Source organism: Artemia sp. Qi Xiang Cuo, chromosome 5 (assembly GCF_049724085.1).
Source record: "Artemia sp. Qi Xiang Cuo chromosome 5, ASM4972408v1, whole genome shotgun sequence".
Taxonomy (NCBI): domain Eukaryota; kingdom Metazoa; phylum Arthropoda; class Branchiopoda; order Anostraca; family Artemiidae; genus Artemia; species Artemia sp. Qi Xiang Cuo.
Genome location: NC_142798.1, coordinates 10,824,665 through 10,852,608, shown reverse-complemented (window position 1 = coordinate 10,852,608; position 27,944 = coordinate 10,824,665). Strand labels below are relative to the sequence as shown.

At 34.3% G+C, this 27,944-nt stretch overlaps 3 protein-coding genes across 5 annotated transcripts in view; 1 reads left to right on the top strand and 2 right to left on the bottom strand.

Annotated features, from left to right (window-relative positions):
- waw (Translation factor waclaw) overlaps positions 1-7,248 on the bottom strand; it is a 554,624-nt gene extending 547,376 nt beyond the window's left edge. For 2 of the 3 annotated variants that reach the window (XM_089089339.1, XM_089089338.1), the window contains exon 1: positions 7,131-7,248. The gene's annotated coding sequence lies outside the window, so the exon portion shown is untranslated. The remainder of the gene's footprint in view (positions 1-7,130) is intronic. The other variant, XM_089089340.1, reaches the window with a different exon arrangement.
- Positions 2,778-3,362, bottom strand: LOC148951804 (uncharacterized). Its single transcript, XM_089089069.1, has one exon. It carries the CDS (start codon positions 3,360-3,362, stop codon positions 2,778-2,780), a length of 585 nt encoding a protein of 194 aa, XP_088945195.1.
- Positions 7,249-17,197: 9,949 nt separating the features above from the next.
- The window catches only part of LOC148951802 (nitric oxide synthase-interacting protein homolog), a 59,445-nt gene continuing 48,698 nt past the window's right edge, over positions 17,198-27,944 (top strand). The window contains exon 1 of the mRNA XM_089089336.1: positions 17,198-17,313. The gene's annotated coding sequence lies outside the window, so the exon portion shown is untranslated. The remainder of the gene's footprint in view (positions 17,314-27,944) is intronic.

The window sequence follows — 27,944 nt, the reverse complement described above, 5'->3', positions numbered from 1 at the left end:
CATATCTAAGATACTATTTAAATATATGTTGAAGAGTAAGCTAATGCATCTCTTTCCAGGTAGTAAGATTTCATTTTATAGGTTTCCCAGAATAAATCAATAAATGAAATACAGCAAAGGTACAATTATCCCCTGGGTTCTGTACTAGTGAAGAGCATCAAATATGAATAGGTTCTCAAGAAATAAGACTTCCAGTAATGCCACAAATGGGAAATTGTGACCAGTAATGCCATATGCACATGTCATCTTTCAGCTATTCAAAGATAGCTATATGATATACATATATGTTTAGAGATCCCTATCTCTTTCCAGGCAGCTAGATTTGATTTTATAATTTCCCGGAATATACCTTTCAATGAATGAAAAACATATAGCAAAGGTACAATTATAGTAGCCCTCTTAACACAAAACTAAAATTAAAAAAAAATACATCCATCAATAAATATAAATTATTTTACCCTTCTAATGACATTAAGACACTCAAGGTAATCTGTTTTATATTCCTCATATTTTAATTTTTAAAAAAAACATAATTATAGCATAGATAAAGAAAATATAAATACATTTTCTAACTCATATATATATATTGATTATTTTTACCAGAATACCTTTTTTTCTTAGGGCTTCATAGCAAAACTACAAGTTTTTGGAAGTTTTTTAGGGGTTGGTAAGTGGCTTTCAGGTAAGATCTACTCTTGAGCAATCATAAATTGTTTAAAAATTTTGTTTAGGGCATATAATTACTTTTCAGGCATAGGGCCTACACATATTCCAATGCTAAGTGTGACTACTGTTGACTATGGCTAAAAACAATTTTAGAGAACAATTAGCATATGACAGAATCCTACTTCAGACATTAAAATAAGTGAGTTAGACAAAAGTTCATAAGATCTAAACAAGAGTCATAAGGAGCCTTTTGATATGCAAATATGTTTATAATGAACAAAAAAAGAAACAAAAAGAAACAAAAAAAAAAAAATTGTGTATCATAAAAAAAAAAAAAAAAAAAAACAAATAAATGTATCATAAACAAAACAAAAAAAAATATGTGTATCATAAACAAAAAAAAAATAAATCATAAACAAAAAAAGAAACAAAGAAATGTATCACTACAATAAGCTGTTTTTTTTTAAAACAGGACCCAGAAATTTTGGGCTTTTCAGTTTTTAGTCACTAATTTTATAACTAAATTTATAGTTCTTAATTTTAACATTATCTAGGAACTTTTAGAAACTCAAATATAACCAAAAGTTTTTGTTTTGAATATTGTTCAAACACTGTTTGTAATCATAAACAAAAAAAAGAAATGTATCATAAACAAAACAAAAAAAATATGTGTATTGTAAACAAACAGAAATCCTAAACAAAAAATAAAAACAAATAAATGTATCATAAACAAAACAAAAAAAAATATGTGTATCATAAACAAAAAAAAAAGAAATCATAAACAAAAAAAAAGAAACAAAGACATTTATCACTACAATAAGCTGTTTTTTTTTCAAACAGGACCCAGAAATTTTGGGCTTTTCAGTTTTTAGTCACTAATTTTATAACTAAATTTATAGTTATTAATTTTAACATTAGCTAGGAACTTTTAGAAACTCAAATATAACCAAAAGTTTTTGTGTTGAATATTGTTCAAACACTGTTTGTAATAATAAAAAAAAAAAAGAAATGTATCATAAACAAAACAAAAAAAATATGTGTATTGTAAACAAACAGAAATCCTAAACAAAAAAAAGAAACAAAGAAATGTATCATAAACAAAACAAAAAAAAATATGTGTATCATAAACAAAAAAAAAGAAATCATAAACAAAAAAAAAGAAACAAAGACATGTATCATAAACAAAACAAAACAAAATATGTGTATCAAAAAAAAAAAAATAACTTAAAGCTGTCCATCATGGTTTTTTTCTTCTTTATAAGTCTCATTGTAAATAATATGCAAACCTAATTATTTTATTCTTTATTTAACAGAATAAAAGGACAATTTAGGGAATTTAACTCTAAGGAAATTGCTTAAAATTAAATTTTCTGTTGTGTGCTTTAAATTATTGCAAGTCTGATTTTATTCAAGCAGTTACACATAGAGGAGTAGCTAGGGTTTCCAGTGACCATGGACAATTACCTTAATTCGCACTTCAAAGCAAAATAAGGTCCAATGTTGGATATGTTTGGATCCACTGTTGAGAAGGCAGTTAAAAAACAAATTACACAGAAATATAAAAAGAACAGGGTTGTGACTGTGTTTATGGCCCAGTGACATGCCTTCCAACTAAGAGAGGGCTAGAATAGATGTAATTTAAGCCCGCTTGCTAACAGAGACCACAGATAGGTATAATCAAGGGGATCATTCTTCTGTAGTTTAGAGTAGACACTGCTGCACAACGTCAATTTCTGATAGAGTATGCGAGTTAGTTGGGTATGACAAGCAGCATCAGCATCCTAGCACAGCTCTGTTGTATGTACACATATATGAATCACTATTTATGAGAGACCAATAATGGGCAGTTCCAGTTTTATCTTTAAGGTTCAACTTCCCATTCTTTGTCAAATCTGCTTTTGAAAACTTCAGCTGATGTTGAAGACACTGTCTCCTTGCTTAAACAGTTCCAATCATTAATGACCCTTTGGCTAAAGAAATGATGTCTGATTTTACTTTTAACTTGGGGCTTATGAAGCTTCTTAGAATGACCTCGTGTTTGTCTTTTGTTGGGTAACTGGTTAAAGAGCTTATTTTGGGGTTGGTTGACAAATTGATATGTGAGAAGCATGTCACTCCTCTTGTTGGAAGGTCAAAGATGGGAGTTTTAGGTTAGATAGCCTTTCACCATATGGTTTCTCGCCAAGTCCAGAGATGCACTTGATGGTCCTCCTTTGTACACCTTCAATCAACTTTATATCACCCTTATAAAAAGGACCAGCAATGCAGGTTCCAAAATCAAGAACTGGTCTCACGATTGTTTTGTATAGCTTCAAGAAGATTCTGTGTGATTGGCTCGTAAGTACACTTTTAATTAGTCCAAGGCTAGAATTTGCTTTGGAGACAGTGTGTGCAGAGTGTTCATGGAACTTCAGAATATTGTGACTCCCAGGTCTTTGCAACTGTTGCAAGTTTGGAGGGGAATGGGGGGGAATGGAGGGGAATGTCTGGATATCATTCATAGTGTATTGGTGCAGAGGATTATTGTTACCAAAATGAATGGCGATGCATTTTGATATGTTGAAAAAGAGAAACCACCTGTCTGCCCATGCCTGAATATGGTCAAGGTCAGATTGTATTGATGATTTATTAGGTACACCAAATAGTTTTGAGTCATCAGCATAAAGGATTAAGTGGTTTTTGACTAGGTTAATCATATCGTTTATATAAAGAAGAAACAATGTGGGTCCCAAAACTGTTCCCTGGGGAACACTGCTTAGAACATTACAGGGCTGGGAGTAGATACATTTGCTATCTGTTGTGAAGAGCTGTACAGTCTGACAATGTCATTTTTTATCTAAGAAATTATTATTATTTTGTATGTAGAACTTTTTCTATAATTTATGTCTATGACCTCTGATTAAAACTGATAGAGGTAGGGGAACACAGAGGACAATAAGTTACTTTCAATGAACTTATAATCATAACTGTGTCACCCATTTCCTTATCTATACTAATAAAGATGGTTACAAGAATTTCAAATATTCTTCATAAGAGCTTATAATTTTGTTACTTGCCTTTTGATAGACTCTAAAGTAGCAATACTATACTTAAAGTGTGGGCAAGTAATTACAGTACCAGAACAGTGTAAGGTGGTCCAATCAAAAAAGTGCAACACTTATTTATGGTGAGCCTAAATAAAAAAAAAAGGTTTGGTAAATGAGTAAAAGATTTGGTAAATGAGAAGGGACAAGGTGAACACACCACTTTATTTTGTTTTTTATTCCCTTTCTAAATTTAATAGTCAATTTACTTGCTAATGCATCCCCCCCCCCCCCCAAAATGATCTCATATATAGCCCAAAGAATATACAAAAACTAAAAGAATTATGTGTAGGATGTAGTTAGTAATCAGGTTCTCATGTTTCCTTACATTTTTATACATTTTTTTTAATTTATTTCAGATAATTTTTATTGGCCATCCAGTTGACCTACTGCTGCCAGACTTTACTAAGGCCTTTGAAAAAGTGTCCCACAGTCAACTGAGCTCAAAATTATCTGCTGCTGGTATCAACTCATCCCTGGCAGATGAATTTCCTCACTAACTGCAAGCAGAAAGTCCATTTATTTGAGACAAGTGGCCAGCCAATCTACTCTGATGAAGCCACAGTAATGAGTGGGGTACTGGAGGGAACTGTATTAGGCCCAACCTTTTCCTGATGTATATCAATGATATTTCTAACCATGTGGATAACAATATGCATTTGTTTGCTGATGATACCAAACTTTTTGGCATTGCTAACCTACATAAAATCCAACACAATCTAGACAACCTACAAAATTGGACTCAAGACTGGCTTCTACAAATCAATACAAGCAAATGCTGTATTTTGCACCTTGGACCTAATAACCCAATGGCTACCTATTCAGTATTAAATCCAGTCACTAATATATGGGACCATCCAGTAAAAAGAGAAGAAGAAATGGACCATGGTGGGATCATTGGTGAGGGGTTGAGGTTCCACAGCCATGTCCAACATGTTGTCTCCTAAACAAACTCCATCCTTGGCCTATTAAAAAGGACCATCAGTACCTGAGAGGCACCAATATTCATAAAACTTTTTAAGGCTCTTGTTAGACCCCATCTTGATTTTGTATCTGCCAGACTGGTCTTTCTTACCGGGAAGATGGTAAGCTCATTGAAAATGTCCAGAGGCAAGCAACAAAGTGCATGAAAAGCCTAAAATCAGCTTCATATGAGGAACACCTCAAGCAGCTCAAGCAACCTACCCTTGTCTATAGATTTATATGATGCTGGAGCTTTTCCTTTTGGAGCATATGATGCTCCAAAAAAAAACTCCACCATTGGGCAACCACAGTGCCAGCCATCATCTCACAAGAGGACATTCCCAGAAGCTACCAAAATTAAGCTCCAGATCAAGTATCTGTCAAATGTATTTTTCAAGAAGAGTAGTTAACCATAGGAATGAATTGAAGGACTCTACTGTCAGCTCTCCTTCCATCTGGTCATTCAGACATCAACTTGACAAGGAGTGGGAGAAGAAGCAGTGGAGGTTCGACTGGGAGTCATCAACTCAAGAGCACTACAGGTCCGGAGAACCTTAAAGCTCTCAAATCAATTAAGGTGAATATATTGGTAAATGATATACTTAGCCACACAGAGAAATACCAACCATAACTAGTCTAATCCTACATACTGGCCAACAGGGGCATAGCTCCAGCATTTTTCATTGAGGGGGCAAAAAAGTTCCACATCCAGAGAGTTAAAGGGCATGGACTATATAATAGGTTTTTTCCAATTTATTGGGGGGCAACTGCCCCTCCCCCCCTTGCCAACCCCAAATGATGCCACTGCTAGCCAATCCCAACTATCTAAATCTATATTCATAATGTCTAAGATTAGGAGCCTGTTGTCTATATATAGGAAAGACAGTTTTAACCAGGATATATGTCTAAGATTTGGCAAATGCCAAGTATGGGGGGTCTCACCCTATATTTACCAAAGTTTTTTTTAAACATGGGGAGAAAACATGGGGAGAAAACATGGGGAAACTTTTTAACATGGGGAGAAAATATCATGCAGGCCTTTTAAAACATTTAAACCAGAATTTTATTTTTCAAAGCAAATACATGTCAATAAAGCCCTTTAGTGGCATTATGAAAAAGTTTGTAAATGGTAAATATACAGTTTTTTACATAATTTAGCTAGGATGAAAGTGAATAAGTCATTAGCTGCCTCCTATTTTATGCTTTTTCTTAATCAAATAATTGTTTCTGATGGAAATTACATTTTCAGTTTTTAAAAGAGCTAAAACCTAACTTAAAAAAATTACTGGTATTTTCAAAAAGAACATGAAACCCCCTAAAAATTACATCAAACCAAATCTAATGTTACTTTTAAGGGGTTTTTAGCTCTTCTTATCAAAGTTCTCTAAATTTGTTTTCAAAATAACAATTTAACTAGCCTATTAAGAAATAACTAAATATAAATTCAAAATTTTAATTACTATGGGCTGTTTTGAGCCCTTTAAGACTAGCCTATTAAGACTAAGGAAAATCATAATTACTATTTCTGAACCACTGCAAATGTCAATTCTATTTCTGCAAGCTGTTTTTTCTAGAAATAAGTTTTTAAAATTTTAGTTACTATGGGCTGTTTTGAGCCCTTTAAGGGTGCACAATGTAACTTACCCCAGAAGCAATTATTGAATTATGAAAGAACATATAAAAGGCATCAAGTAACATATTCATTTTTATCCTAACCTAGCTAAATTATATTATAAACTGTAAATTTATTAAATTTTCCATTTTAATCAAATACACTTCTGTTAGAGCATTCATTCATGAACTATTGGAAAAATTAAGAGCAAGCTTTAACATTAAGAGCAAACATTGAACTTTTAAACTAGCCTATATGCTAAAACTTCTCTAAACCTGATAAATTGCTTTATCCTGAACTAAACTTAGGCTATTTCTGAATTCTTATTTGGTGCATTTGTTCAAAACGTTAGTATTTTTTATTTTAAAACAACTTAGTGTCAAAATTCTTGGTAAATTTTTACCAAATCATATTAGGCTATTGACTTAGGCTACACATAAAGTAAACATACTACTCGATGCCTTTTTTATGCTCTTTCCAAATATAATGATCATTTTTGTAGGAAATGAATATTACCCCCACCCCAATACATACCAATTCATTGTATATATTTACATATTAAGGGGGTTGGAGTAAATTTTATTTCTGATGTAAATGAGAGGTAAGGTTAAACTTTCCCCCACCCCCCTAATGTGCAAATATATACCCTGAATTGGTATATATGGAGTTGGGGGCTAAAATTCATTTCATACAAAAATGATTATTATAGCCTATTTGTAAAGAGCATAAGAAAAGGCATCAAGTGGTATATTCACTTTATTCGTAAGTCAATAACATGATTTGGTAAAAATTTACCAAATTCTTACCTTCAATCTTTGATTGTAAGTTATAGTTTGATGACGGTTGATTAAATGTCCTCTCTTGACAAGTAAGCTAAGGATATGCCTAGGTTATAGCTTTTATTCTTGTTTTTGCAGTTCGTATTATTTTGCCAATTTAATCTGCGATGTTTCCGAACCAGAAATATAGACTTATCTGTTAGAAACACAAAAGCAGTCGAATAGCTCTTGGCTCATTTTACCTTATATGAGCTTATCAGAAACTAAGTTTTAAATACTGAGTTTGTATCTCCTAGATACAAAATATAATTATGATTAAATACCTGGGATCTGAAATTCTCATTTTCCAAAAGTTTTAAATTCACCAACACACCTAGTAAGTTAAAAAATATCTCACCTGTCTTATCCGGCTAGGCTGCTCTTCCCTGGATGCAATCTATAGAAGGTAACAAATACTTGTTCTTTCACGTGCTAGCTGCAATGCTTATGAGTAACTAGGAGAATAGCATCAATTTTCATTTTTACTCCAATTTAAACATAGTATATTACATTTCCCTGTAGGTATGCCACTTGTTTGCTATTACTGCTCTTATTTGTACTCTGCTTTCAATATTTTGTTTGTTATGGATATTGTTAAATTATTTGGTTACATATGACGTTACTTATCCTGTATTCTCTGAGTTTAGCAGATGTAACTTATCTGACAACTAAACTAGACCTTTTAAAGAAGTTCCTAGACTCTGAGGTCATTTACGCCTTGTGAAAAGCAATGTCAGGGGCGTAGCTACGGTATTTTCATTGATAGGGGGAGGGGCGCTATTAGATTAGGTGCTATTTAAGCAGTAATAAAGAAAAATTACTATTTAACGAACATGCTACTTGAGGAATGTAAAAACATTACGCAATAAATTATTAACAATAAACACACGTTAAAGAATCATAGATATTAAGTGCTGATGCTTGGCTTTTACTAAAACTGTCAGCAATAAGTTGCTGCATACGACAGTAGTATAGCGTAAACAAGCTATAGGGTGGGCGGAGGTGAATTTCATACAAAATGGCTTTTTTCAGCCAGATTCATCACTAATACTGCAGCACATATCCCCCTCCAGTTTCACCAACCCTTAAGCCCAGCACATGATTCTCAATCTCATAATTGAATTAAGTTTTATTCTAATAGCCAAGGGTAACGCGCTATTTATTTGCTCGTAATTTTGAATAAATTTTGACTGTATAAGAATTAATTTGTTGCGCTAAACTTTTAATATACGTGATTTATTGAAATGTCATTTATAATTTTTTTTATTAAATTGATTTGTTTGTGGGTTCGCCAATTTATTATAACAAATAAAATTGATGCTAGCAGGTCAAATAAGGCCGAAACAAAAATCATGGGCAGCGCAATAGTGCTGTCAAAGTAAAGATAAAAAATAAGTCAAAATATTATAACAGATAGTGTAACATTTTCTTGTGACATATTCTCCTGATTTTAATTAGCGACCGTATTTCAAATTTGCGAGTATTCGACAATAAAGTTAGAATTATTAACTTATCCATGGGGCATTGTTTGACAAAGAATATCTTGAAAATCTGAACAATTCTTTGCATCATTGCTGCAAAGACCTTAAATTAATTAAAATTGACGAAAAAAGTAAAAGTGTTATGTTAAAAGTGTTATCGGTGTTAAAAGTAAAGATCCCCATCTAGTATTGTTTAGGGTTAATGTAAAGCTAAAATTTCGGAAGGTTAACTACCTTCCGGAAAGTTATAATGTTGGTAGACTCCAGGGTGAGACTTTGAGAGAAGCTTACCAAGAACAGTTGAATACTAAACTTAAGAATTTATAACTTGACAATGTGGAAGATGGTTGGAATAATCTTAGAAATACAATTTGTGAAGTTGCTGATGGTGTCTTAGGGAAGAAAGTTAAGACTGCAGCTATGAATACTAGTGAAAAAGCTTTATGTTTAATAGACAGGAGAAGGGATTTGTACAAGAATTATCAAGGAGGCACACTTGTGCCTCTATAAAGAGGCGACCCACCACAATGTTAAGCGATTTCAGGTCCTAGAGGTCGCAGAGAGACGGCGGTAATTGCATTTTGTAGCCCAAGCTCAAACTAAGAAACTTGCAAAATTTTATCCTCCTCGGACTTTATCTTCATGGGGTAAACTGGGCGGAAAGTTTCGACCCTCCCACCACAGCCCCCCTTTAAAGTTGTCCGATTGGGCTGAAATTTAGAGGTAAAGCCTTACTAGGGCCCGGGAGCTTATCCTCGAAATTTCAGCTCAATCCGATCACTCCTTCCCTGTTTTCAAAAAACCAAATATAGCCACTTAAAATTCATCATTTCTTTTTTTTTTCTTATCCACGCCTACAGGCCACAGTTGGCAACTGATCCGGGTGAATGAGGACTCATTCGAAGCAGAATTCGACCTCTTAGAGCCTTTTGATATTTTCAGACCGAAAAAATTATCCCCCGAATTTACATTTACGAAAAACCTCGTTTTCCTATAATAGCCCATGTTAATTTTTCCCACCACAACCCCCTTTAACGTTGTCTGATTGGGCTGAAATTTAGAGGATAAGCTTTCCTGGGGCCTGGGAGCCTATCCTCGAAATTTCAGCTTAATCTGATCACTCCTTCCCTGTTTTCCAAAAACCAAATATCAAGTTTTGTGGGAGTTTGCTTTGCGAAAATAGATTCCATTTACAAAAAACAATTACAATTGTGTCTCATTAGTCCAGCGATTGATACTTCAGACTATCAGGCGGAAAACCTGGGTTCGATTCACCGTCAGAGCAAATTTTTTATATACTGAATTTAAACTTTAAAAAGAAACTCAGTTTCTTTTTTAAATTATTTGAAAAAATTTACGTTTTCTAAAGAGTTAAAGAGGCTGAGTTACAAGGTCGACCCTTAAAACGTACAGGGATTAGGAGGCACAGTTGGAGGGCTGTTAAAGAGGCTGAGTCACAAGTTCGAACCTTAAAACGTACAGGGATTAGGAGGCACCCTGTACGACGTGATTTGAGTATTCAGGAATTAAAAGCATTAACACAAGAATGTTCAAGAGCAGGGGGGTTTGGGGGGTGGCAGCCCCCAAACATTAAATCCTGACACGATCAGCTAAAAGTTAGTAAAGCAATAATAAGTAATAAACTGTAAAAAAACGTGCAGAAATTATTTTAAAAAAACTACGTTTTCTAAAGAGTTAAAGAGGCTGAGTTACAAGGTCGAACCTTAAAACGTACACGGATTAGGAGACACAGTTGGGGCTGCGCCCCCAAACCCCCGCTTTCGCAGCCTTTAAATAAAAAAAAAGTTTTTTAAACTGAAAGTAAGGAGCGACATTAAATCTTAAAACGAACAGAAATTATTCTGTATATGAAAGAGGCTGTGCCCTCCTCAACGCCTCGCTCTTTACGCTAAAGTTTGACTCTGTCTCACAACTTTATTTTTTAAAACAATAAAAAACTTTAGCGTAAAGAGCGAGGCGTTGAGGAGGGCACAGCCTCTTGCATATACGGAATAATTTCTGTTCGTTTTAAGATTTAATGTCGCTCCTTACTTTCAGTTTAAAAAACTTTTTTTCTTTTTATTTAAAGGCTGCGAAAGCGGGGGGTCTGGGGGGCGGCAAACCCCCCAACTGTGCCTCCTAATCCCTGTACGTTTTAAGGTTCGACCTTGTAACTCAGCCTCTTTAACTCTTTAGAAAACGTAGTTTTTTTCAAATAATCTTAGTAACAGATCGCATGAAATAAAAGGAATGTAAAGAAAGTAGAGAAAGCATTAAAATATGAACTAAGGAGGTATGATGTGAAGGCCATGGATAAAATTAGAAAGATCTGGAAGATGCAGCTAGACGGCATAATAGTAAAATATTGTGCTGGGATGTTAATAAATTAAGAGGGAATAGCCAATCTGGACTTATCCCAGTTAAAGATAGGAACAATGCCACAGTTAGTGATAAGGAAAGAGTTAAAGAGATATGGGCGGAACATTTTGAGAATGTGTTAAACCAAGATATAGTTGCAGGAAAAGGTATAGAGGCAAATGAAACAGTTTGTAATACGTTGGATATGAAAGAAGATTTGTTTTTGCGAGGAAGAATTAGCGACAGTACTAAAAGGATTAAAAAAAATAAAACTCCAGGTGCTGATAGAGTGGTAAATGAGTTTCTTAAATACGGTGGCTCTGAGGTTAGAAATAAATTACTGAAGATTATGAATATACTTTTGAAAAAGGGGAAGTACCTAACGATTTTAGGAAAACTTTATCAAACCGCTGTATAAGAAAGGGGATAAGAGTGATTGTCGTAATTATCGAGGCATTATTCTGGTCTCTCTGGGTAGCAAATTACTTAGTAAAATTATACTTTGTAGACTGAGAGATGCTGTAGACAAAGATGTAAGAGATGAACAGTGCGGTTTTAGAAAAGGTAGAGGATTTGTCAACCAAATTTTCACTCTAAGGTTAATAATTGATTAGATTTTTTCCAGAGAAATTGCCTACGGATTGTTTTGGGTACCGGTCTGACTGACAATTAACAAAAGCACGAAGAACAATAGGGAAATCTGTTTGCAAGACAGTGGAGATAATTTGAATGAATATTTCGGCTCTATGTCTAAGGGCTGTCATCAGCAAGACAAAAATATATAAAAGAAAAAAGACTCACAACAACATGCGACCAATAAAACCAAAAAAAAAAAAATTTTAAGCAGTCCTAGTATCCTTACTTCAGAGAAGTTCAACCAGGACTGATAAAAAGTTAGGTAAAACAAGGCGATCAATGAGATGAAAGAAAAATAATTCAAAAACATGTTCTTATTGCTAATACAGCCTTTTTGGCAGCTAACCTCAAAGGTCTTTTTGTGACCAGTTCTGTGTTAATGTCTATTGGGTTTTTTAAATATTTTGTAAGATCATTTTTAATTAAATTTGTGTATAGAGCATTTAGTGTATATTCCCCCAAGTCCCTATTTAAGGAAATATTTTAATCTTAAGTCTGATTTCAATTGATTCTCGGCATGGGCGCCCATATGGGGGGGGGGGGCTCCCGCCCCCCCAAGCTGAATGATGCTGCCTTATTTTTATATTTTTGTTCTGAGATTTCTATTATATAGCGTTAAAAGTGCCAATTAGGTGAGGTTTGCCCCCCTGGAATTCAGCTTATGGGCTCCCATGATTCTCGGACTACCTGCTTTATGCCTACGTCATTGCTAATAAGGGCGGATTCATCAAAAAGTATATTGTGGCTAGGATATTCAAAAATACGGCTGCCTAATGCAGAATCAAATGAAACAGTGGAAATATTAGAATTTAGGGCTTTGACTATATCATTTTTATGCTGTTGTGTGCGCTTTTCTAAATTCTGGTGTTTTCTACCTACATAGTATTTGCCACAATCGCATGGTATTTGATCGACCCCTCTTTGGCGAGTAACTGGGGTTTCATCTTTACCAGAATTTAGAAAATTTATGATTTTGAAATTATTTGTGAATACTACATACAGATTATTTTTTGTGCAATCTTTTTAAAGATTTGTAGTGATTTTTGGGATGTAGGGGAGGTAAATTATGTTTAAGGGCTTGTCAGAAATCTCACATGGTAAAATATCATTAATTCTATGGGAATGTATTTTCAGTCTACAGTTAATTACACTATTAATAAATAAAATAGAATACCCATTTCCAAAAAGTATGTCCTTGATAAATGTTAATTCTGCTGTGATGTTTATATATTTGACATATTTTGTTTGTGTGCATTTATGGGTTAATATGCTAATCCATAACCTAAGGGATAGGAAGTTATCAACAGTTATTGGGCATGTCAATGACAAAGAATGGAATCGGGGTTTCAATCAAATACTGTAACTTAAAGTAACTAATTGATTCCTAGAGTGGATCCCTTTCTGCCAAATTTTATGACCGAACTACAACCGATTTGGCCTGTCTAGCTATAGTACGAATATCATAAATAAATCTTATTTCCTTTTTCAATGATTTCTTTTTCATTCAGGAAATTATATTTACTGTAAACCTTCTTATTCTCCAATGATTCTATTTCTGCTCTATTTGCAGATGTAGAGGGTGTATTCATTTCTACTTTTGAAAGTTTTAAAACTAGAGAATATAATCTTGATTTTCCAAACTGGTTTTCCAGACTGCAAGTCCTTACCAATTAATGTCTTTGTATTTTGATTAAGCTGTATCGATCCCTATGATCTGTAACCCTAATTTTGATCAAGTTACTCGCTTCTTGCGTCACTCCTTGCATATGGAATATCCTTCTTTTCTATTTCTTATTTCTCATTAAGAATTCTCTTAATGGTACTTTGTGCATTCGACGATGGAAAAATCCCCACATTCCAGAACAATAGATTATTTTGTTTTGTTTTTTTTCATGGGTTGCGACAAGAGAGACTGAGTAGCTTTGGCAAATAGAGCATTCACAAGTTTCTTGATTTTTGACCTTAGACTTCAGACAGTGACGTCGTTGAGTGTGGGGAGGGGGCAGTTGCCCGTCCAATAACTTGGAAAAAACAATGATTTATAAAGTAGCTTTAAAACTGTTGCTCGTTTTTAATGTCAAATTTGCAATTTACTTTGAACAGATATTTTTTTAAAATTAATCTTTGCTCGTTTTTAACATAAGGAAAACGAGAAAATAGGGGTTCATTACTCTTCATAATGTGTTCCACGTTAATATTTTTTTTTCAAATATACCGTACTGCCTTTGAAACCTTATCATCAAGTAAAAACGTGAACCTAGTTAATTACAAAACTGGAAATTGTTCTATGCTTCCTGTTTCGCCGCATTTGCTCAGGTCAATTGTTTCCCTGATATTTAAGATTCTTTTACTTCATAAAATTTATCAGTCCAAGATTAGATTCTCTTGTTTTAAAACTTTCAAAAGTTGAAATGAATTAATGATATTCGTACTATAGCTAGACAGGCCAAATCGATTGTAGTTAGGTCATAAAATTTGGTAGAGGGGGATCCGCTCTAGGAATCATTTAGTTATTTTAAGTTCCAGTATTTAATTAAAACCCCGATTCTCTTCTTTGTCATTGAAATGCCTAATAAGTGCTGTTAACATCCTATCCCTTACGTTTTGGATTCACATACTAACCCATAAATACAGAACTGCCTCTGTGTACAATACCTTGCCGACCTCTTGCTATTTTTACATTTCTAAATATTCCTTTTAACTAGCTCCAAAAAAAGAACTGAAGTAAATGAGCTAAGAGTTATGACTGAGATTATTCGTGCTTTCCACAACCCCAGTGCTACTTGCGGGACATTTATCTCTGTATCAGCATGCTGTACGAAAATATATTTTTCTCACAATTTTGAAATTTCGTGTGCTCTTTTAAATGATACCAACCCATTCTCTTTTTCTATTGTTATCAGATGTCATGCAGCAATAGGAGACCGAGCTTTGCTTGTGAAGGGACTTATAAACATAAGAACGATATTCAGTGTAACCCTCCTCAAGAAATTTAAACCCCCCCATATCCTAATTTACACAAGAAAGACTTTAGTGTAATTTTTACAGAATTCGTTGTTTGTAACAAAAATACAAAAGGAAGGAAATTTTCAAACTCTAGGAGTCAATTTCCCCTTCCAGTTAGCATCCCTAGCAATTTTTAATTACTACTACTAACAACTCACCTACTGTGCTGCTTCGTCTATAGCTATTCCACATATAATATTTATCTACAAGGTCTTAATTTCTCAGTGGAAAATTTTTGGCAAAAAAGCCGGGACGGGAGAGATTAACGATTCTACAGAAGAATATTTAACTTTGGTACCAATAATTTCCACTTCCAAATTCAGATAGACTCTACCAAAACGTTTTTAAAGGCTGTTTTGATGTCTTCACATGTCGGATATCAAAATCGTATGGTATCAAAAATCGTATCGTATGGATATTAAAATCACTGTATATAAATAATTTAACAATATCATGTCTCAGTGAGTTTTGGTTACTACATCCATAGCGCATACAAACAGTCCCTGTCATTTAATCTGTCATTTGCAGTCCAGTGTATATTATCCTGGAACGTGTATTTTTGAAGAAACTTTCTCAAAATGCCTTTGAAACAAACTCGAGACTTTGAAACCTACTTGTAATTCTTAAAACCATCTAATAATAACATTGCACTACTAATCATCGATTTTTATATATGTATCGGAATAAATTAATTTAAAATTAGACTTTTTAAAATTCAGTGTTACAAAGATGAAGCTGAGTTTCGCATTCAAGAGAAATCTGACTTGTCTACCCGTGAAAAAATCGAATGTTGCTTATGTTTATACTTGTTTAAATGTTCTTCGGAGCACTTGAATCTCGGTCCGGCTTTGTATAATGGTTGAGATAGGGAATGATCATACTGTATTACATTTCCGTACAGTGAATCTTAATATACTTTAAAAGTGATCCAACGTCTATTTAGTTCTCTTCTTCTCTCCGTTCCACCCCCGAAAAGTGCCACCTAGGGTGGTACGCACCTTCCAGTTGCAGGTCTGCTGTAAGCCCCTTAATCTTCTGCTACATAAGCTAAAGCTTCACTAATTTTCTTGATGTTACAAGAATGAAGGTTGTATCACAAAAGTATCACAAAACTATGTGATGTTCCCCGTATTCCCGGCCATAGACCCTGTTGAGGGGTACTTGATGTTGATTATCACTGCTGATTGCTAATATTTTATGGGTATTTGTTGTACGTTTCTGTTTTGGAATGAATCTATTTATCTATCCGTCTACTTATCTTTAAGCAGTTTCATTTTTTTTTTTAGAAAAATAGTTATGAGAATGGAACACCTTATTTGTTTAGTGCTTTTTTTTTAAACAAGAAAATTTTCAAAGCAATTGCTTGAAATTTAATTGTTAAATAAAAGCTTCACAATGGACAACTTGCGTTATTTTTTGTACTGTAAAATACTGCCATGAATGTATTTGTCGATCCTTAACGCAAAGAGGAAGGAGCTCGCAAAATACTCCTCATTCCTAAAATAATTACCGTCTACTTAAGTTTTATCGTCAGTCTTTACTTTCATTGGAAACACTTAAATAATTAAGGGCTGGGCACACGTAGCTGAATTCGGGAACTGATTTCAGCATCATTAGTTAAACGATAGCGGTAAGAAAAATTTTGTTGAAAGAAAAATTTATTGCGTAAAATTTTCAAAACGAAAAATCATTGACACAAATAGTCAACTGGAGTTTATTAATAGTTACTTGATTGATCTCAGCTTAGTTCTCAGCTCAGTAGTGGGGTCTTCCACAACATATACGTCTGGCTGACTATTTATTTGTATTCCTGTTTTTTGTGATGATCATGATGAAAATCAGCGCCGATTTTGTAAATCGGGACCGAAAACTAGAAAATTTTTCAAGCCCAAATCGACGCCGATTTCCTTTAAAATCGGTGCTGATTCGAAAAGCAGTTCCCAAGATCAGCTACGTATGCCCAGCCCTTCAGCGTCGATTTTAAAAGAAATTGGCGTCGATTTGAGCTTGAAAATTTTTCTAGTTTTCGGCGCTGATTTTCATCATGATCGTCACAAAAGAAGGAGGGATACAAATAAATAGCCAGCCAGAGACGTCTGTAGTGAAAAACCCCGCTAATGAGCTGAGAACTATGCTGAGATCAATCATACGACTATTAATAAACTTTAGTTGACTATTTGTGTCCATGATGTTTTGTTTTGAAAATCTCGCGCAATAAACTTTTCTTTCAATGAATTTTTCTTACCACTATCGTTTGTCCACTGATGCTGAAATCAGTTCTCAATATCAGCTACATTTAACCAACCCTTTAATGCATAAACCGTCCATAATAGCGGTTTATTTTTTCTGGATTACAGACATTTTTAGGGACCAGAACTTCACTATGCGGATCAATGGCCGCTATGACTGGAAAGTTTCAGGAACCGGTTTTGATGGTTTCAAATCGAATAGTTTTGTCAAAAGTTTTCATGACAAAATTTTGGCAAAAAATTGCTCTTTTGTAGGATCAGCTAAGTTGTTTATCAAGAAGCCTCAAATCAGCTTCTCGAAAGTGTGAACTTTCTAGTTCTTTTTCAGTTCTGAAGAACTGTGTTGTTTTCTTTGCACTGAAAACACTGTCATCAAATTGGCAAAATAATATATATCACAAAAACGAGAGTGGGCTAACAACACATCTCAAAAGTTTAAAGGTTTGAATTAATTTTTGGGCATATTTACACAAGATTCCCTAACAAAAAAGGCGAACACACTGCTCAATTTCTTTTTTATGCTCTTTCCAAATGTACAATCAATTGTCTCTTAAATGCACCCCTCCCTGCTGGTCTTATAGGCTATATAACCAAAAGAATATACAAAACTAAAAGAAAGCAATGAAATTTCTGCTTTATAGTAGGCCTGTGTTGAATCTTTCTATCAAGCGAGTCTACTCACATTATCAGTTTTTGTTCAATTAATTTTTAGAATTGCTTCAAATTATTTTTCATAGGCTAGGCTAAATTACACAGCCAATCATCCATCAAGACAAATTCTAGACTTGGGGAGAGGAGATACAGGTATAAATTTAGAATTGTGGCTTCTGATAAGGAGACATGTTACCTAAATATAATCAAATTAACTGTACCCCAACCCCTAAATATATCCAAATCAGGGTATTTATTTGCACATCAGGGGGGTGGGGCAAAATTTATTTGTGATGTAAATGAAGGTTATATTTAGAATCAAAATGCAATTTTGGTTATATATTTGCACATTACGAGGGTGGGGGTATGTACTCTGTATGTATATGTATATTTATAGCAATATTTTTTATTTTCACCACTGCTTTATCTATCATTAAAAAAAAATGGAATTAACAATGACCAGGATGAATGCTATCTATAAGAACAATTTATAGTAGCAATTTCCAAAGATTTAGGCCCTATGCATTGTGTTGAGTGTGGCTAAAATTGTAATTTTTTCTTTTATGTTGAAAAAAGAAGGAAAAAAGAGGAAAGACTTGATGATAAAGGTTCTTGCCTTGGATCATATGTTAACTATGATCATTATACATATTTTAAAGTAAGAATTGTTTTCTTAACATGTCTCCCTATCAGAAGTCACAGTTCAAATTTATACTGAGGTGCATTTGGATATAAATTGATTTGTATATATTGAAAAATTGTAAACAGAGGAATCAAGTAGCCTAGGCTAATGTGCTCACCTTGTCCCTAGCACAAGGTGATTAAAGTATTGGTTATTAAATCTTGTAGGCTAGGCCTAGGTTATATATTTACCTAAGGTCAGTGTTAAATCATTAAAAGAGCTGTTGAATAAAGAAGGACTTAGCAAATGATAAACCACCCTTCAGACTTGCTTACTTTCAGATGAAACCCAAAAACAGAGTCTAAGTAGCCTAGTCCAGCCTAAAATAATTTTCCATCTATAGAGAAATTAGCCTAGGCAGTTTAGCCAACAACAGAGTATAACTCAACATTAAAATACACAGGCTAAGCTTTAGGCCTACTTATGGAGCAGAAATCAGTTGTTAAAAAAGACATACCACTTGGTTCCCCATTAAGTGCTCTTTGCAAATATAATAATCACTCACATCACAGATTATATCCCAGTCCCCCCCCCTAATAGCACCATATATAGCCCTAGGCTAAGTCTGTATATAAAAATAGCTGATTTCTCACTGTTTTCTATTTGTATTCCAGAAATAGACAGTTCATAATGCAAAATACAACCAATTTGAAAAATAATCCTACAAAATAGGCAAATTCTGTTATTTAATCTAGAGCTAGATTATATCTAGCCTTATGCAGTTATTATTTGAAAAAAACTACGTTTTCTAAAGAGTTAAAGAGGCTGAGTTACAAGGTTGAACCTTAAAACGTACAGGGATTAGGAGGTACAGTTGGGGGGCTGCCGCCCCCCAAACCCCCGCTTTTGCAGCCTCCAAATATAAAAACAAAATTTCTTTAAACTGAAAGTAAGGAGCAACATTAAAACTTAAAACGAACAGAAATTATTCCGTATATGAAAGGGGCTGTGCCCTCCTTAACGCCTCGATCTTTACGCTAAAGTTTGACTTTCTCACAACTCTTTTTTTTAAACAATAAAAACTTTAGCGTAAAGAGCGAGGCGTTGAGGAGGGCACAGCCCCTTTCATATACAGAATAATTTCTGTTCGTTTATTCCTGAATACTTAAATTCAATATAAACTCAACGCCTCACTCTTTATGCTAAAGTTTTTATTGTTTAAAAAAAAGAGTTGTGAGAAAGTCAAACTTTAGCATAAAGAGCAAGGCATTGAGGAGGGCACAGCCCCTTTCATATACCAAAGGGGGGGGTTGGGGGGCGGCACCCCCCAAACTGCACTTCCTAATCCCTGTACGTTTTAAGGTTCGAACTTGTGACTCAGCCTCTTTAACAGCCCCCCAACTGTGCCTCCTAATCCCTGTACGTTTTAAGGGTCAACCTTGTAACTCAGCCTCTTTAACTCTTTAGAAAACGTAATTTTTTTCAAATAATTTAAAAAAGAAACTGAGTTTCTTTTTTAAAGTTTAAATTCAGTATAGAAAAAATTTATTCTGATGGTGAATCGAACCCGGGTTTTCCGCCTGACAGTCTGGAGTATCAACCACTGGACTAAAGAGACACAATTGTAATTGTTTTTTAGTAAATGGAATCTATTTTCGACGCAAGCAAATTCCCACAAAACTTGATATTTGGTTTTTGGAAAACAGGAAAGAAGTGATCAAATTGAGCTGAAATTTCGAGGATAAGCTCCCAGGCCCCAGGAAAGCTTATCCTCTAAATTTCAGCCCGATCGAACAACGTTAAAGGGGGGTTGTGGTGGGAAAAATTAACATGGGCTATTATAGGAAAACAAGGTTTTTTGTAAATGTAAATTCGGGGGATAATTTTTTCGGTCTGAAAATATCAAAAGGCCCTAACATGTCAAATTCTGCTTTGAATGAGTCCTCATTCACCCGGATCAGTTTCTATCTGTGGCCTGTAGGTGTGGATAAGAAAAAAAAAGAAATGATGATGAATTTTAAGTGGCTATATTTGGTTTTCTGAAAACAGGGAAGGAGTAATCGGAGTGAGCTGAAATTTCTAAGATAAGCTTCCGAGCCCTAGAAAAGCTGAACCTCTAAATTTCAGCCCAATAGGACACCGTTATTGGGGGGCTGTGGTGGGAGGGTCAAAACTTCCGGCCCAGTTTACCCCATGAAGATAAAGTCGGAGGAGGATGAAATTTTGCAAGTTTCTTAGTTTGAGCTTGGGCTACAAAATGCGATTACCGCAGTCTCTCTGCGACCTCTAGGACCTGAAATTGCTTAACATTGTGGTGGGTTGCCTCTTTATAGAGGCACAAGTGTGCCTCCTTGATAACATCAGTTTTTCTAAATATAATAATTAGTACCCTTATAATTGCAAAATAAGCCCCCCCCCTCCCTTTAAGGCCAAAAATAGCCTCAGGCTATATGCTAAACTTTGCTCAAATTGTGTGTTTGCCATTTTTCTGTTTATTTTTCATTAGAAATTGATTTATAATGCTAAATAAAGCAAATTTGAAAAAAAGCTAAAAATAAGCAAACTTTTGTCACAGAGTCTAGAGCTATTTCTGGCCTAATTATGGGCAGGGGCTGGGATGTAATTGAATGATCAGTGATTATTATGTCTGAAAAGAGCATTATATAATATATAAATGTATATTTTACTATTTAATTCTTGTCTTGTTGAAGATTGAAAACACCTTCCTAGGTACAATTTAGCTCTGAATTCATTTAAAAGTTGAAAACTACATTAAAAACTACTTTCTAAGATAGCCACTCCAGACTACAGCTAAAGTATAAATATAGTCAAAAGCAGTTATCCAGAATTTAATCATCCAAAAAGTAGGATAGTAATCTTGGTACAAGATAGCAATAAAATCAACATTGTTTTATGTATAGACCAGGGTTATTTACAGATATTAGAGGGGGCTAGGGTATAATTGCTATGGTAGCAATTACTATATCTTTAGAGATTTTGAATATGGAACCAAGTGACACTATTCTTTTGGTTTTACTGGAGTTCATTCTAGAAAAGGAATCTTATGCCAGGCAGTTTTGATTCCCCATTCAGGGCTCTTTCCAAAGATAGTAACCACTACTGTCATAATTGTGTCCCAATTCCCACCTCTACCATTGCCTTGCTATAGACCCTAACCTATATAAAAGGTTTACTGATCTTGTTTGTGTACATTTTTTTTTTTTTTGGTACTTTCCCATTATGTGGGCCTTTTGTGTTAACCACTAGAGTAGGCAATGATAAAACCTGTTTTTGATGTGTTAACCTCTTTAGAGTAGGTCAAAAGCAGTTATTAATAAAAGCATTATATGCCTTGGATTCATTACTGAAAGTTTTCTTCACCTTATTCAACTATTTTTCTACATGGTGAAAAGTCTATAATCTAGAAGTTTACAAAAATTGGTTTTATGGCAGTGTTGGCATATGACAGAGCCACATTATAAACACTAGTAGAAACAAGTTGAAGTCAAATTTGATTTGTATTTCTCTGTAGTTGTTATACTTCTTAGCTATGAGCTATTTCAATTTTCTCAAGCATTATTTTCCTAATCTGTCTCTTTGGCTTGCTATATTAGTTTGATTATATTAACAAAAACATTGCTGGAGAAGTAACTATTGTTGCATAGAATTTGGCTGTGTCCAAAACATTATAGTTTATAGTTAAAGCACCAAAATCTAATCTGATGGTTAGAATTGGTTAAGTGGAGTTGAAACAACCACCAGGACCAGGAACCCTTCATGTAATCCCCAGAAATTAGCTATACACTATATTTATGCTAATTGCTAACACAATTTAAACAGCCAAAGACATTGACAATGCAATCATATTGTTTGAATTAGTTAAGTGGAACTTTGTGCAGCATTATATATTAAAAAATCAGAAAAAAGTTAAGAACTCAGTAATAAAAAGACTTGTGTGTGCAGTTTTTAATGGTAATTGACACCAAATAAGGATGTTTTCCTAAAGGCACTGAGGATCCTGTAAGTTAAATTTAAAAAAAGAGAAATGTGGGTAAAAAAAAATATAAAAAAAAACAGGCAAAAGCAAATAAGAAGATGTAGCTTTCCTTTAAAGGTCTAGTATTCTTAGAGAATCACAAGATTGTTAATATTTGCATTTTTATGGGTGAAAATAGTGTTAAGATCAACCAAATAGTTTTACTTGTTTATTTTCATGCTTCAATAAAAAGCACTATTTTTTGGAATCTATTCACCTCAAATTAATATCTAAGGTCATGTTTCATTTTTGAAGTGTTAGAATATTGGTCAGCTAGCATAATTTTTTTTATTTAAGTGTTCACTCCCAGGGCTTGTTGTGATTAATTTTTAAATGCAACAGGATACCACACACTTGGGTCACCCAATGGTTGAATACTAAGAGCAATTGCAGCTATAGTTTAGATGTTTTATTTACACTTTCAGGAAGTCATTCAGGTTTTTCAGTAATTATAACAAATAATGGTTTCTCAAATGGCCAAGAACTACAGATACACTACTAATACTACTGCTAACAGCTCGCTGCAGCAGCCAGCTATCTGAGTCCAACACAGCTGTGCATGCTCTTGCTTAACCCCAATCAATTCAAAGGTTCACTCTTTGCACCACCCCTTGAAGTTCCAATTTCCTTTAAATCCATCCTTATGGCCTATTTCCATCCAATTTAAGGACCACCTGCGTTTTGTTTGGCCCAGATGGATAGCCAAAAAGGACAATCTTTGGCAATATGTTATCCTTCATGCATAAAATGTGACCTAGTCATCTTAGCCTTTCTTTCATTATGACCCTAGAAAGTGTGATCAAAACATTATTTTTTACAGCTTATTGTTTAATATATGGTCAGTCAAACAAAAACCCAAAAATATCATTAGACAATTCCTTTGGAAAATATTTACCCAATTTTTACCCAGCCTTTCAAAACGTGACAATTCAGAGCCATACTTGTCCACTGTTTTTTAGCATGGCTTCTAATATTCTATTGTTTGCTGTCAGACTTATCTTCTTATTCTTTCAAACTATTTTCAGTTGTAAAAAAGCACCCTCCATCTTGACTCTCCTTTTTGTATCTTCACTGTATCTATCATCTTTACCAATTATACTACCCAGGTAAGTGAAGCTATCCACTTGATCAATTTTATCATTACATAACATCATGTCTCCACCCTTATTTATTCCTAGTTTAAGCAACTGAGTCTTCTTAATATTAATCTTCAGCCTATATTTATGCCTTAAAGACTCCAAACCTCCATAAATTGTTTATTTGCCAACATTTTATCTAGAAGACTGATCTACATAGGAGAGTTAGGAAAGTAGTTCAAGTTGGAACATGGTTTTCTAGAGTGATAAATTTGACTGGAGGAGATAAGCAAGGATGTAGTTTGTCACCTGGGCTATTTTTTTTATTTATTAATGAAGTAGAGGATTACTGTAGGAATACTGGATTACTGTAGCACCTGCTGTGGAATTATCAGATAAATCTTTGTTTGAAAAAATGACATTGTACTGGTAGCCAAAAGGGGCATTGAATTGCAAAGACTTTTAGATTTGATTCATGAGCATTAAGCAATGAAGAAGCTAATATTAAATGCTAATAAGTCAGCTGTAATAGCATTTGGAAAAAAAAGTGGGGAAAATTTTAATGTGAATGGCAATGAATTAAAAACTCTAAATGAGTTCTTATACCCAGGGTGTGAGGTTTCATCAAATTGTAGATGGGTAGCCATATTGACCTTATGGTAAACAGAGGACCAAGAATTATATGGAGTGTATTAAGCAGTAGTTTAAGAAATAAAGACCTAAGTGACATTGCGTTAATGAAGAAGATTTTCAGTAGTGTTTGAGTGACAGGAGAAAAGATTCTTTTCTCCTGTCACTCAACCCCTTTTCAAGGGGTTCCAAAGAGGTAAGAATCATTATATAGAGAACCAGCAAATCCAAAATGGTATTGTGATAAATTAACACCCCCCCCCCCCCTCTCTCTCTCTCTCTCTCTTTAGGGACCTTCTCCTGTAATTTATTGGCAATTTAGTCTGGATTTAAGAGTTCATAGGTGTCCATGACTAGTAAAGTGTTATATTTTTTTTTGTATTAACCATTGCCTTTAAAGCCTTTTAGTGTTAACAAGTATCAAATCAGAATCTATATCTAGGACAGTTTTACCTTCCCATTTGATTCTATCTTCTCCCATAGCCTTTTCAATGTTTCTTACGACAAAGTCAATCAAAATAGTCCTTTTAAATGGGATAGGGTATAACTAATCTTTACTCCTGATTCAAAACTAAACTAACTACTAACCTCACTTCCTACTTCAACTTTAAAAATACTATTGTTACACATATCACTATCCACTCAAATGTATCTATCTGGTATAACATACAAGGGTATGACCTTGATTAAAGCCTTTCTATGAGCTGAATCACTTGCCTGTTCATAATCCATAAGACTGAGGACCAAAGTAGTCTGATGATTTAGATTATTGATCTAAGAGCAACAAAAAAAATGCTCAGTGCATCCTCTTCCCATCCTAAAACCACACTGACACACACTGTTTATAACTTAAAACTTTTTCTACAATCTTTGGGGATGAAAACCCTCCCCTTTTTGAGAGCACTTCAGCAAATTGTCAAAGATTTTTTCCTTCTTATCCCTGTCTGTCCCTTTCAATTCATTTTAATAGTTTTACTATTATACTGTCTGGCTGTATTTCCTGGATCCTTTGCAGTTTTACTAATAGCCTTCTTCTATTTAACAGCAAGCGGTTTTTTCAGTAATACTATTTAGCCCTTTTCCTTTTGCTTCACTCTGTGGGGTACAGAGCTACTGGCTTGATTGCCTCATGATTATTAGATATTTTCAGATATCTTTCAGTAGATCTTCGACTCTAGGAGTTCAATTATGAGATGATAGATGTCAATTTCTATGCTCTGTGTGTAGGTATAGTTGGCTAGGCTCTTGGCTGATAGTGATATTTTGTGGTGTTTGAAGCATTTTAACAGTTTACAAAGCAAGGTATGTTGTGCAGACATCGGCATATTACTTTAAAATAGGCAATGGCCAATTCTCTCATTATTCATATTACAATGCCTGCAAAGAGGGGACAGGGGGATTGAACCAATTGAGTTAGAAAACTTATACAAGAATGCAAGAAAATTTAGTCCATTTGTTCCAGAACGAATTCTGTGATAAATTTTAGAAAGATACTTATTGGGAAAGGGGGAAAAGATAGGATTAATCTTATTAAAATTAATATCTGATAGTCTCCATCGGTAAGTATCTCTAATCGGGATTGGTCTTCCACTTGGCTGGTCAATATTTATAGCATTTTTTGCTATTTCACCAACCTGATGGTTACCACTTATGCCAGAGTGGCTAGGAATATACTGAAAATAAGTTCTTATGCCACTTGAAGCAAGATTATCTATAATACTGAGACAATGATAAGTGTTAATGTCCAACTTATACTGAGGAGCTGAGGCCAGCAACTCAAGGCTTTATAAAGAGTCGAAATATGCAATAATATTATTTGAATTTGCAATCAAAGGTTGGTTTTCCTTAAGGTGTTCTAATGCCATGATTATAACATTTAACTCAGCGGACATTATAGATAAATTATTATATAATCTCTCGCCCATTGCAATTTTCAGGTGAGGAAAGAAAGCGTCACTTGCTACCTTCTCATTCATTTTTGACCCATCAACAAATATTTGGAAGTGATTTTTATAGGTAGTTGTATTAACTTCAGCAAAATTTTTCTGGACAAAAGCAATGGGGGTTAAATCTTTATTCCACTTTGAGAAATCAGTATTTATTATGGGAATTGACCAATTCCATGGAGGGGATTGGGGTAAAGTGGGTGCAATAGACTTTGCTGGTACAGAGAACTTCTGCTGAATATTGGCATACTCATCTGCGATGCCTCTATACATGGCTGGATTTCTTAACCAATTATGTAGGGTGTATGAGCTATTTGATTCAATTTTTGTAAAATATTTTATCAAGAAAAGCTACGTCTTTCCCTTACTGTAGTTAATCCACTCTCCATAAGCAGAAACTTGGTGCTTGTGGGTTTCCCAAGACCAAATATGAGATACATTATATCATTTTGTATTGTTTAAATTTTTTGCATCTAGTTCTTTGCTCATCCACCATAGGCGATGAGCCCATAGTCAATCTAGAATCTTATATGGGACTTATAAAACTGCATTAAGGTCTTCTCATTACATTTCGATGACATAGGAAGACGTCTTTTTAGCATAATTGTTGTACTATAGCATTTTTTCATTGTGTTTGAAGTGTGGAGGTGGAAATTAAGTTTTTGGTCAAGCATGAGACCTAGGTAATTAATATGATTATCTTCTGAAATAGTTGTTTTATTTAAAGTTAGTTTTGCATTAACATGGTTTTGCTTTTGGTGAAATTGGATTATTTTTGACTTGGTAGGTGCAATGGGTAAATCTGAATGTTGAGAGAATTTTTCAAATCGGAAAAGTGACTTTTACAGATTTGACTGTGCTATCTCAAAGGTGTTGCCAGATGACTATAGCACCAGATCGTCAGCATATTATAGATTCGTGTGGGGTAGGTTTGTGTCCCAGAGATATAGGGCAAAGAGGAGGCAACTGAGGACTGCTCCCTGAGATAGGCCTTTGGTTATTGTCTTTTGCAGTGAAGAGGTTGAACCAACACAAACAATGAAATTTCGCACTTCTATGAAGGATTTTATAAAAGATACTAGCTTGGGGGGTAGTCCAAGGTTTGCAAGTTTGTTTAAAAGGATTTGGTTGTTCACATTGTCATATGCCCCTTCAAAATCTAGGAGAGCTGCAACTAGGACATTATTTTTTGAGAATGATTCATTTATTGCATTTGTTAGCAAAATGAAAGCATCTGTTGAGGAGTGGTGTTTCCTGAATCCAGTTTGAGTGTGAGGGATCATATTATTTTTTTTCAACAAACCAGAGGAGTCTCTAATAGATCATTTTCTCCATTATTTTCCCCATCACAGGAGTAATCATTATGGGCCTATAGGACTCAGGGTTATCTTTGGGTTTATTTTTCTTAAGGATTGCTAGGAGGGATTAACATTTCCATACATTGGGGAACATAGAAGATGCCTAAGCGTGATTATAGCAATTTAGCTTTTCCTCTTTCCATGAAGGGGTGATATTCTTTATCCATGTAGGGTGTATATTGTCATAGCTGCCGCTAGTTTTGGTCCTAATATGATGTATTTTATTATTCATTTCCTGGATTGAAAATGGACTAGTTATATACTTGGATCCTGGGCGTGGTTGGTAACTTGGGTTCATAGGAATTGGGGACATTTTGCTTCGTTTATTTGATGTTAGCTTATTAACAAAAAGAGTTGCAAATAGCTTAGCTTCTTCATTATCATTGTCATAATGGGTATTATTATGTATAAGCACATACAGGAGCGGGTTGGGGGAAGTCTTTTCCCCACAGATGTGGCTTATGACTTTATGTATAATTGGCTCATGTGTATATCTGGAGAGATTATTTGCAAAATTATTCCAGTAATTATATTTAGCATCTATTATAGTCCTTTTTAGATTAGATTGTGCTTGTAGTTTTTTTAAATATGTAGTAGGTGATGGTTTTTTTTATGAATTCTGTCCTAGCTGCCTTTTTTATTCTCCATTTATTTTGGCACTCATTTGTCCACCATGCTTTAGGAATGTGTTTAGGGAAGGTTTTCTTGGGTGTTGTCCTGGGGATAGCATGATTAGCTGTATTTATTAGTAAA

Coding starts and splice junctions, on each gene's coding strand:
- LOC148951804 (XM_089089069.1), bottom strand. CDS start 3,362: ATGATTAACCTAGTCAAAAACCACTTAATCCTTTATGCTGATGACTCA.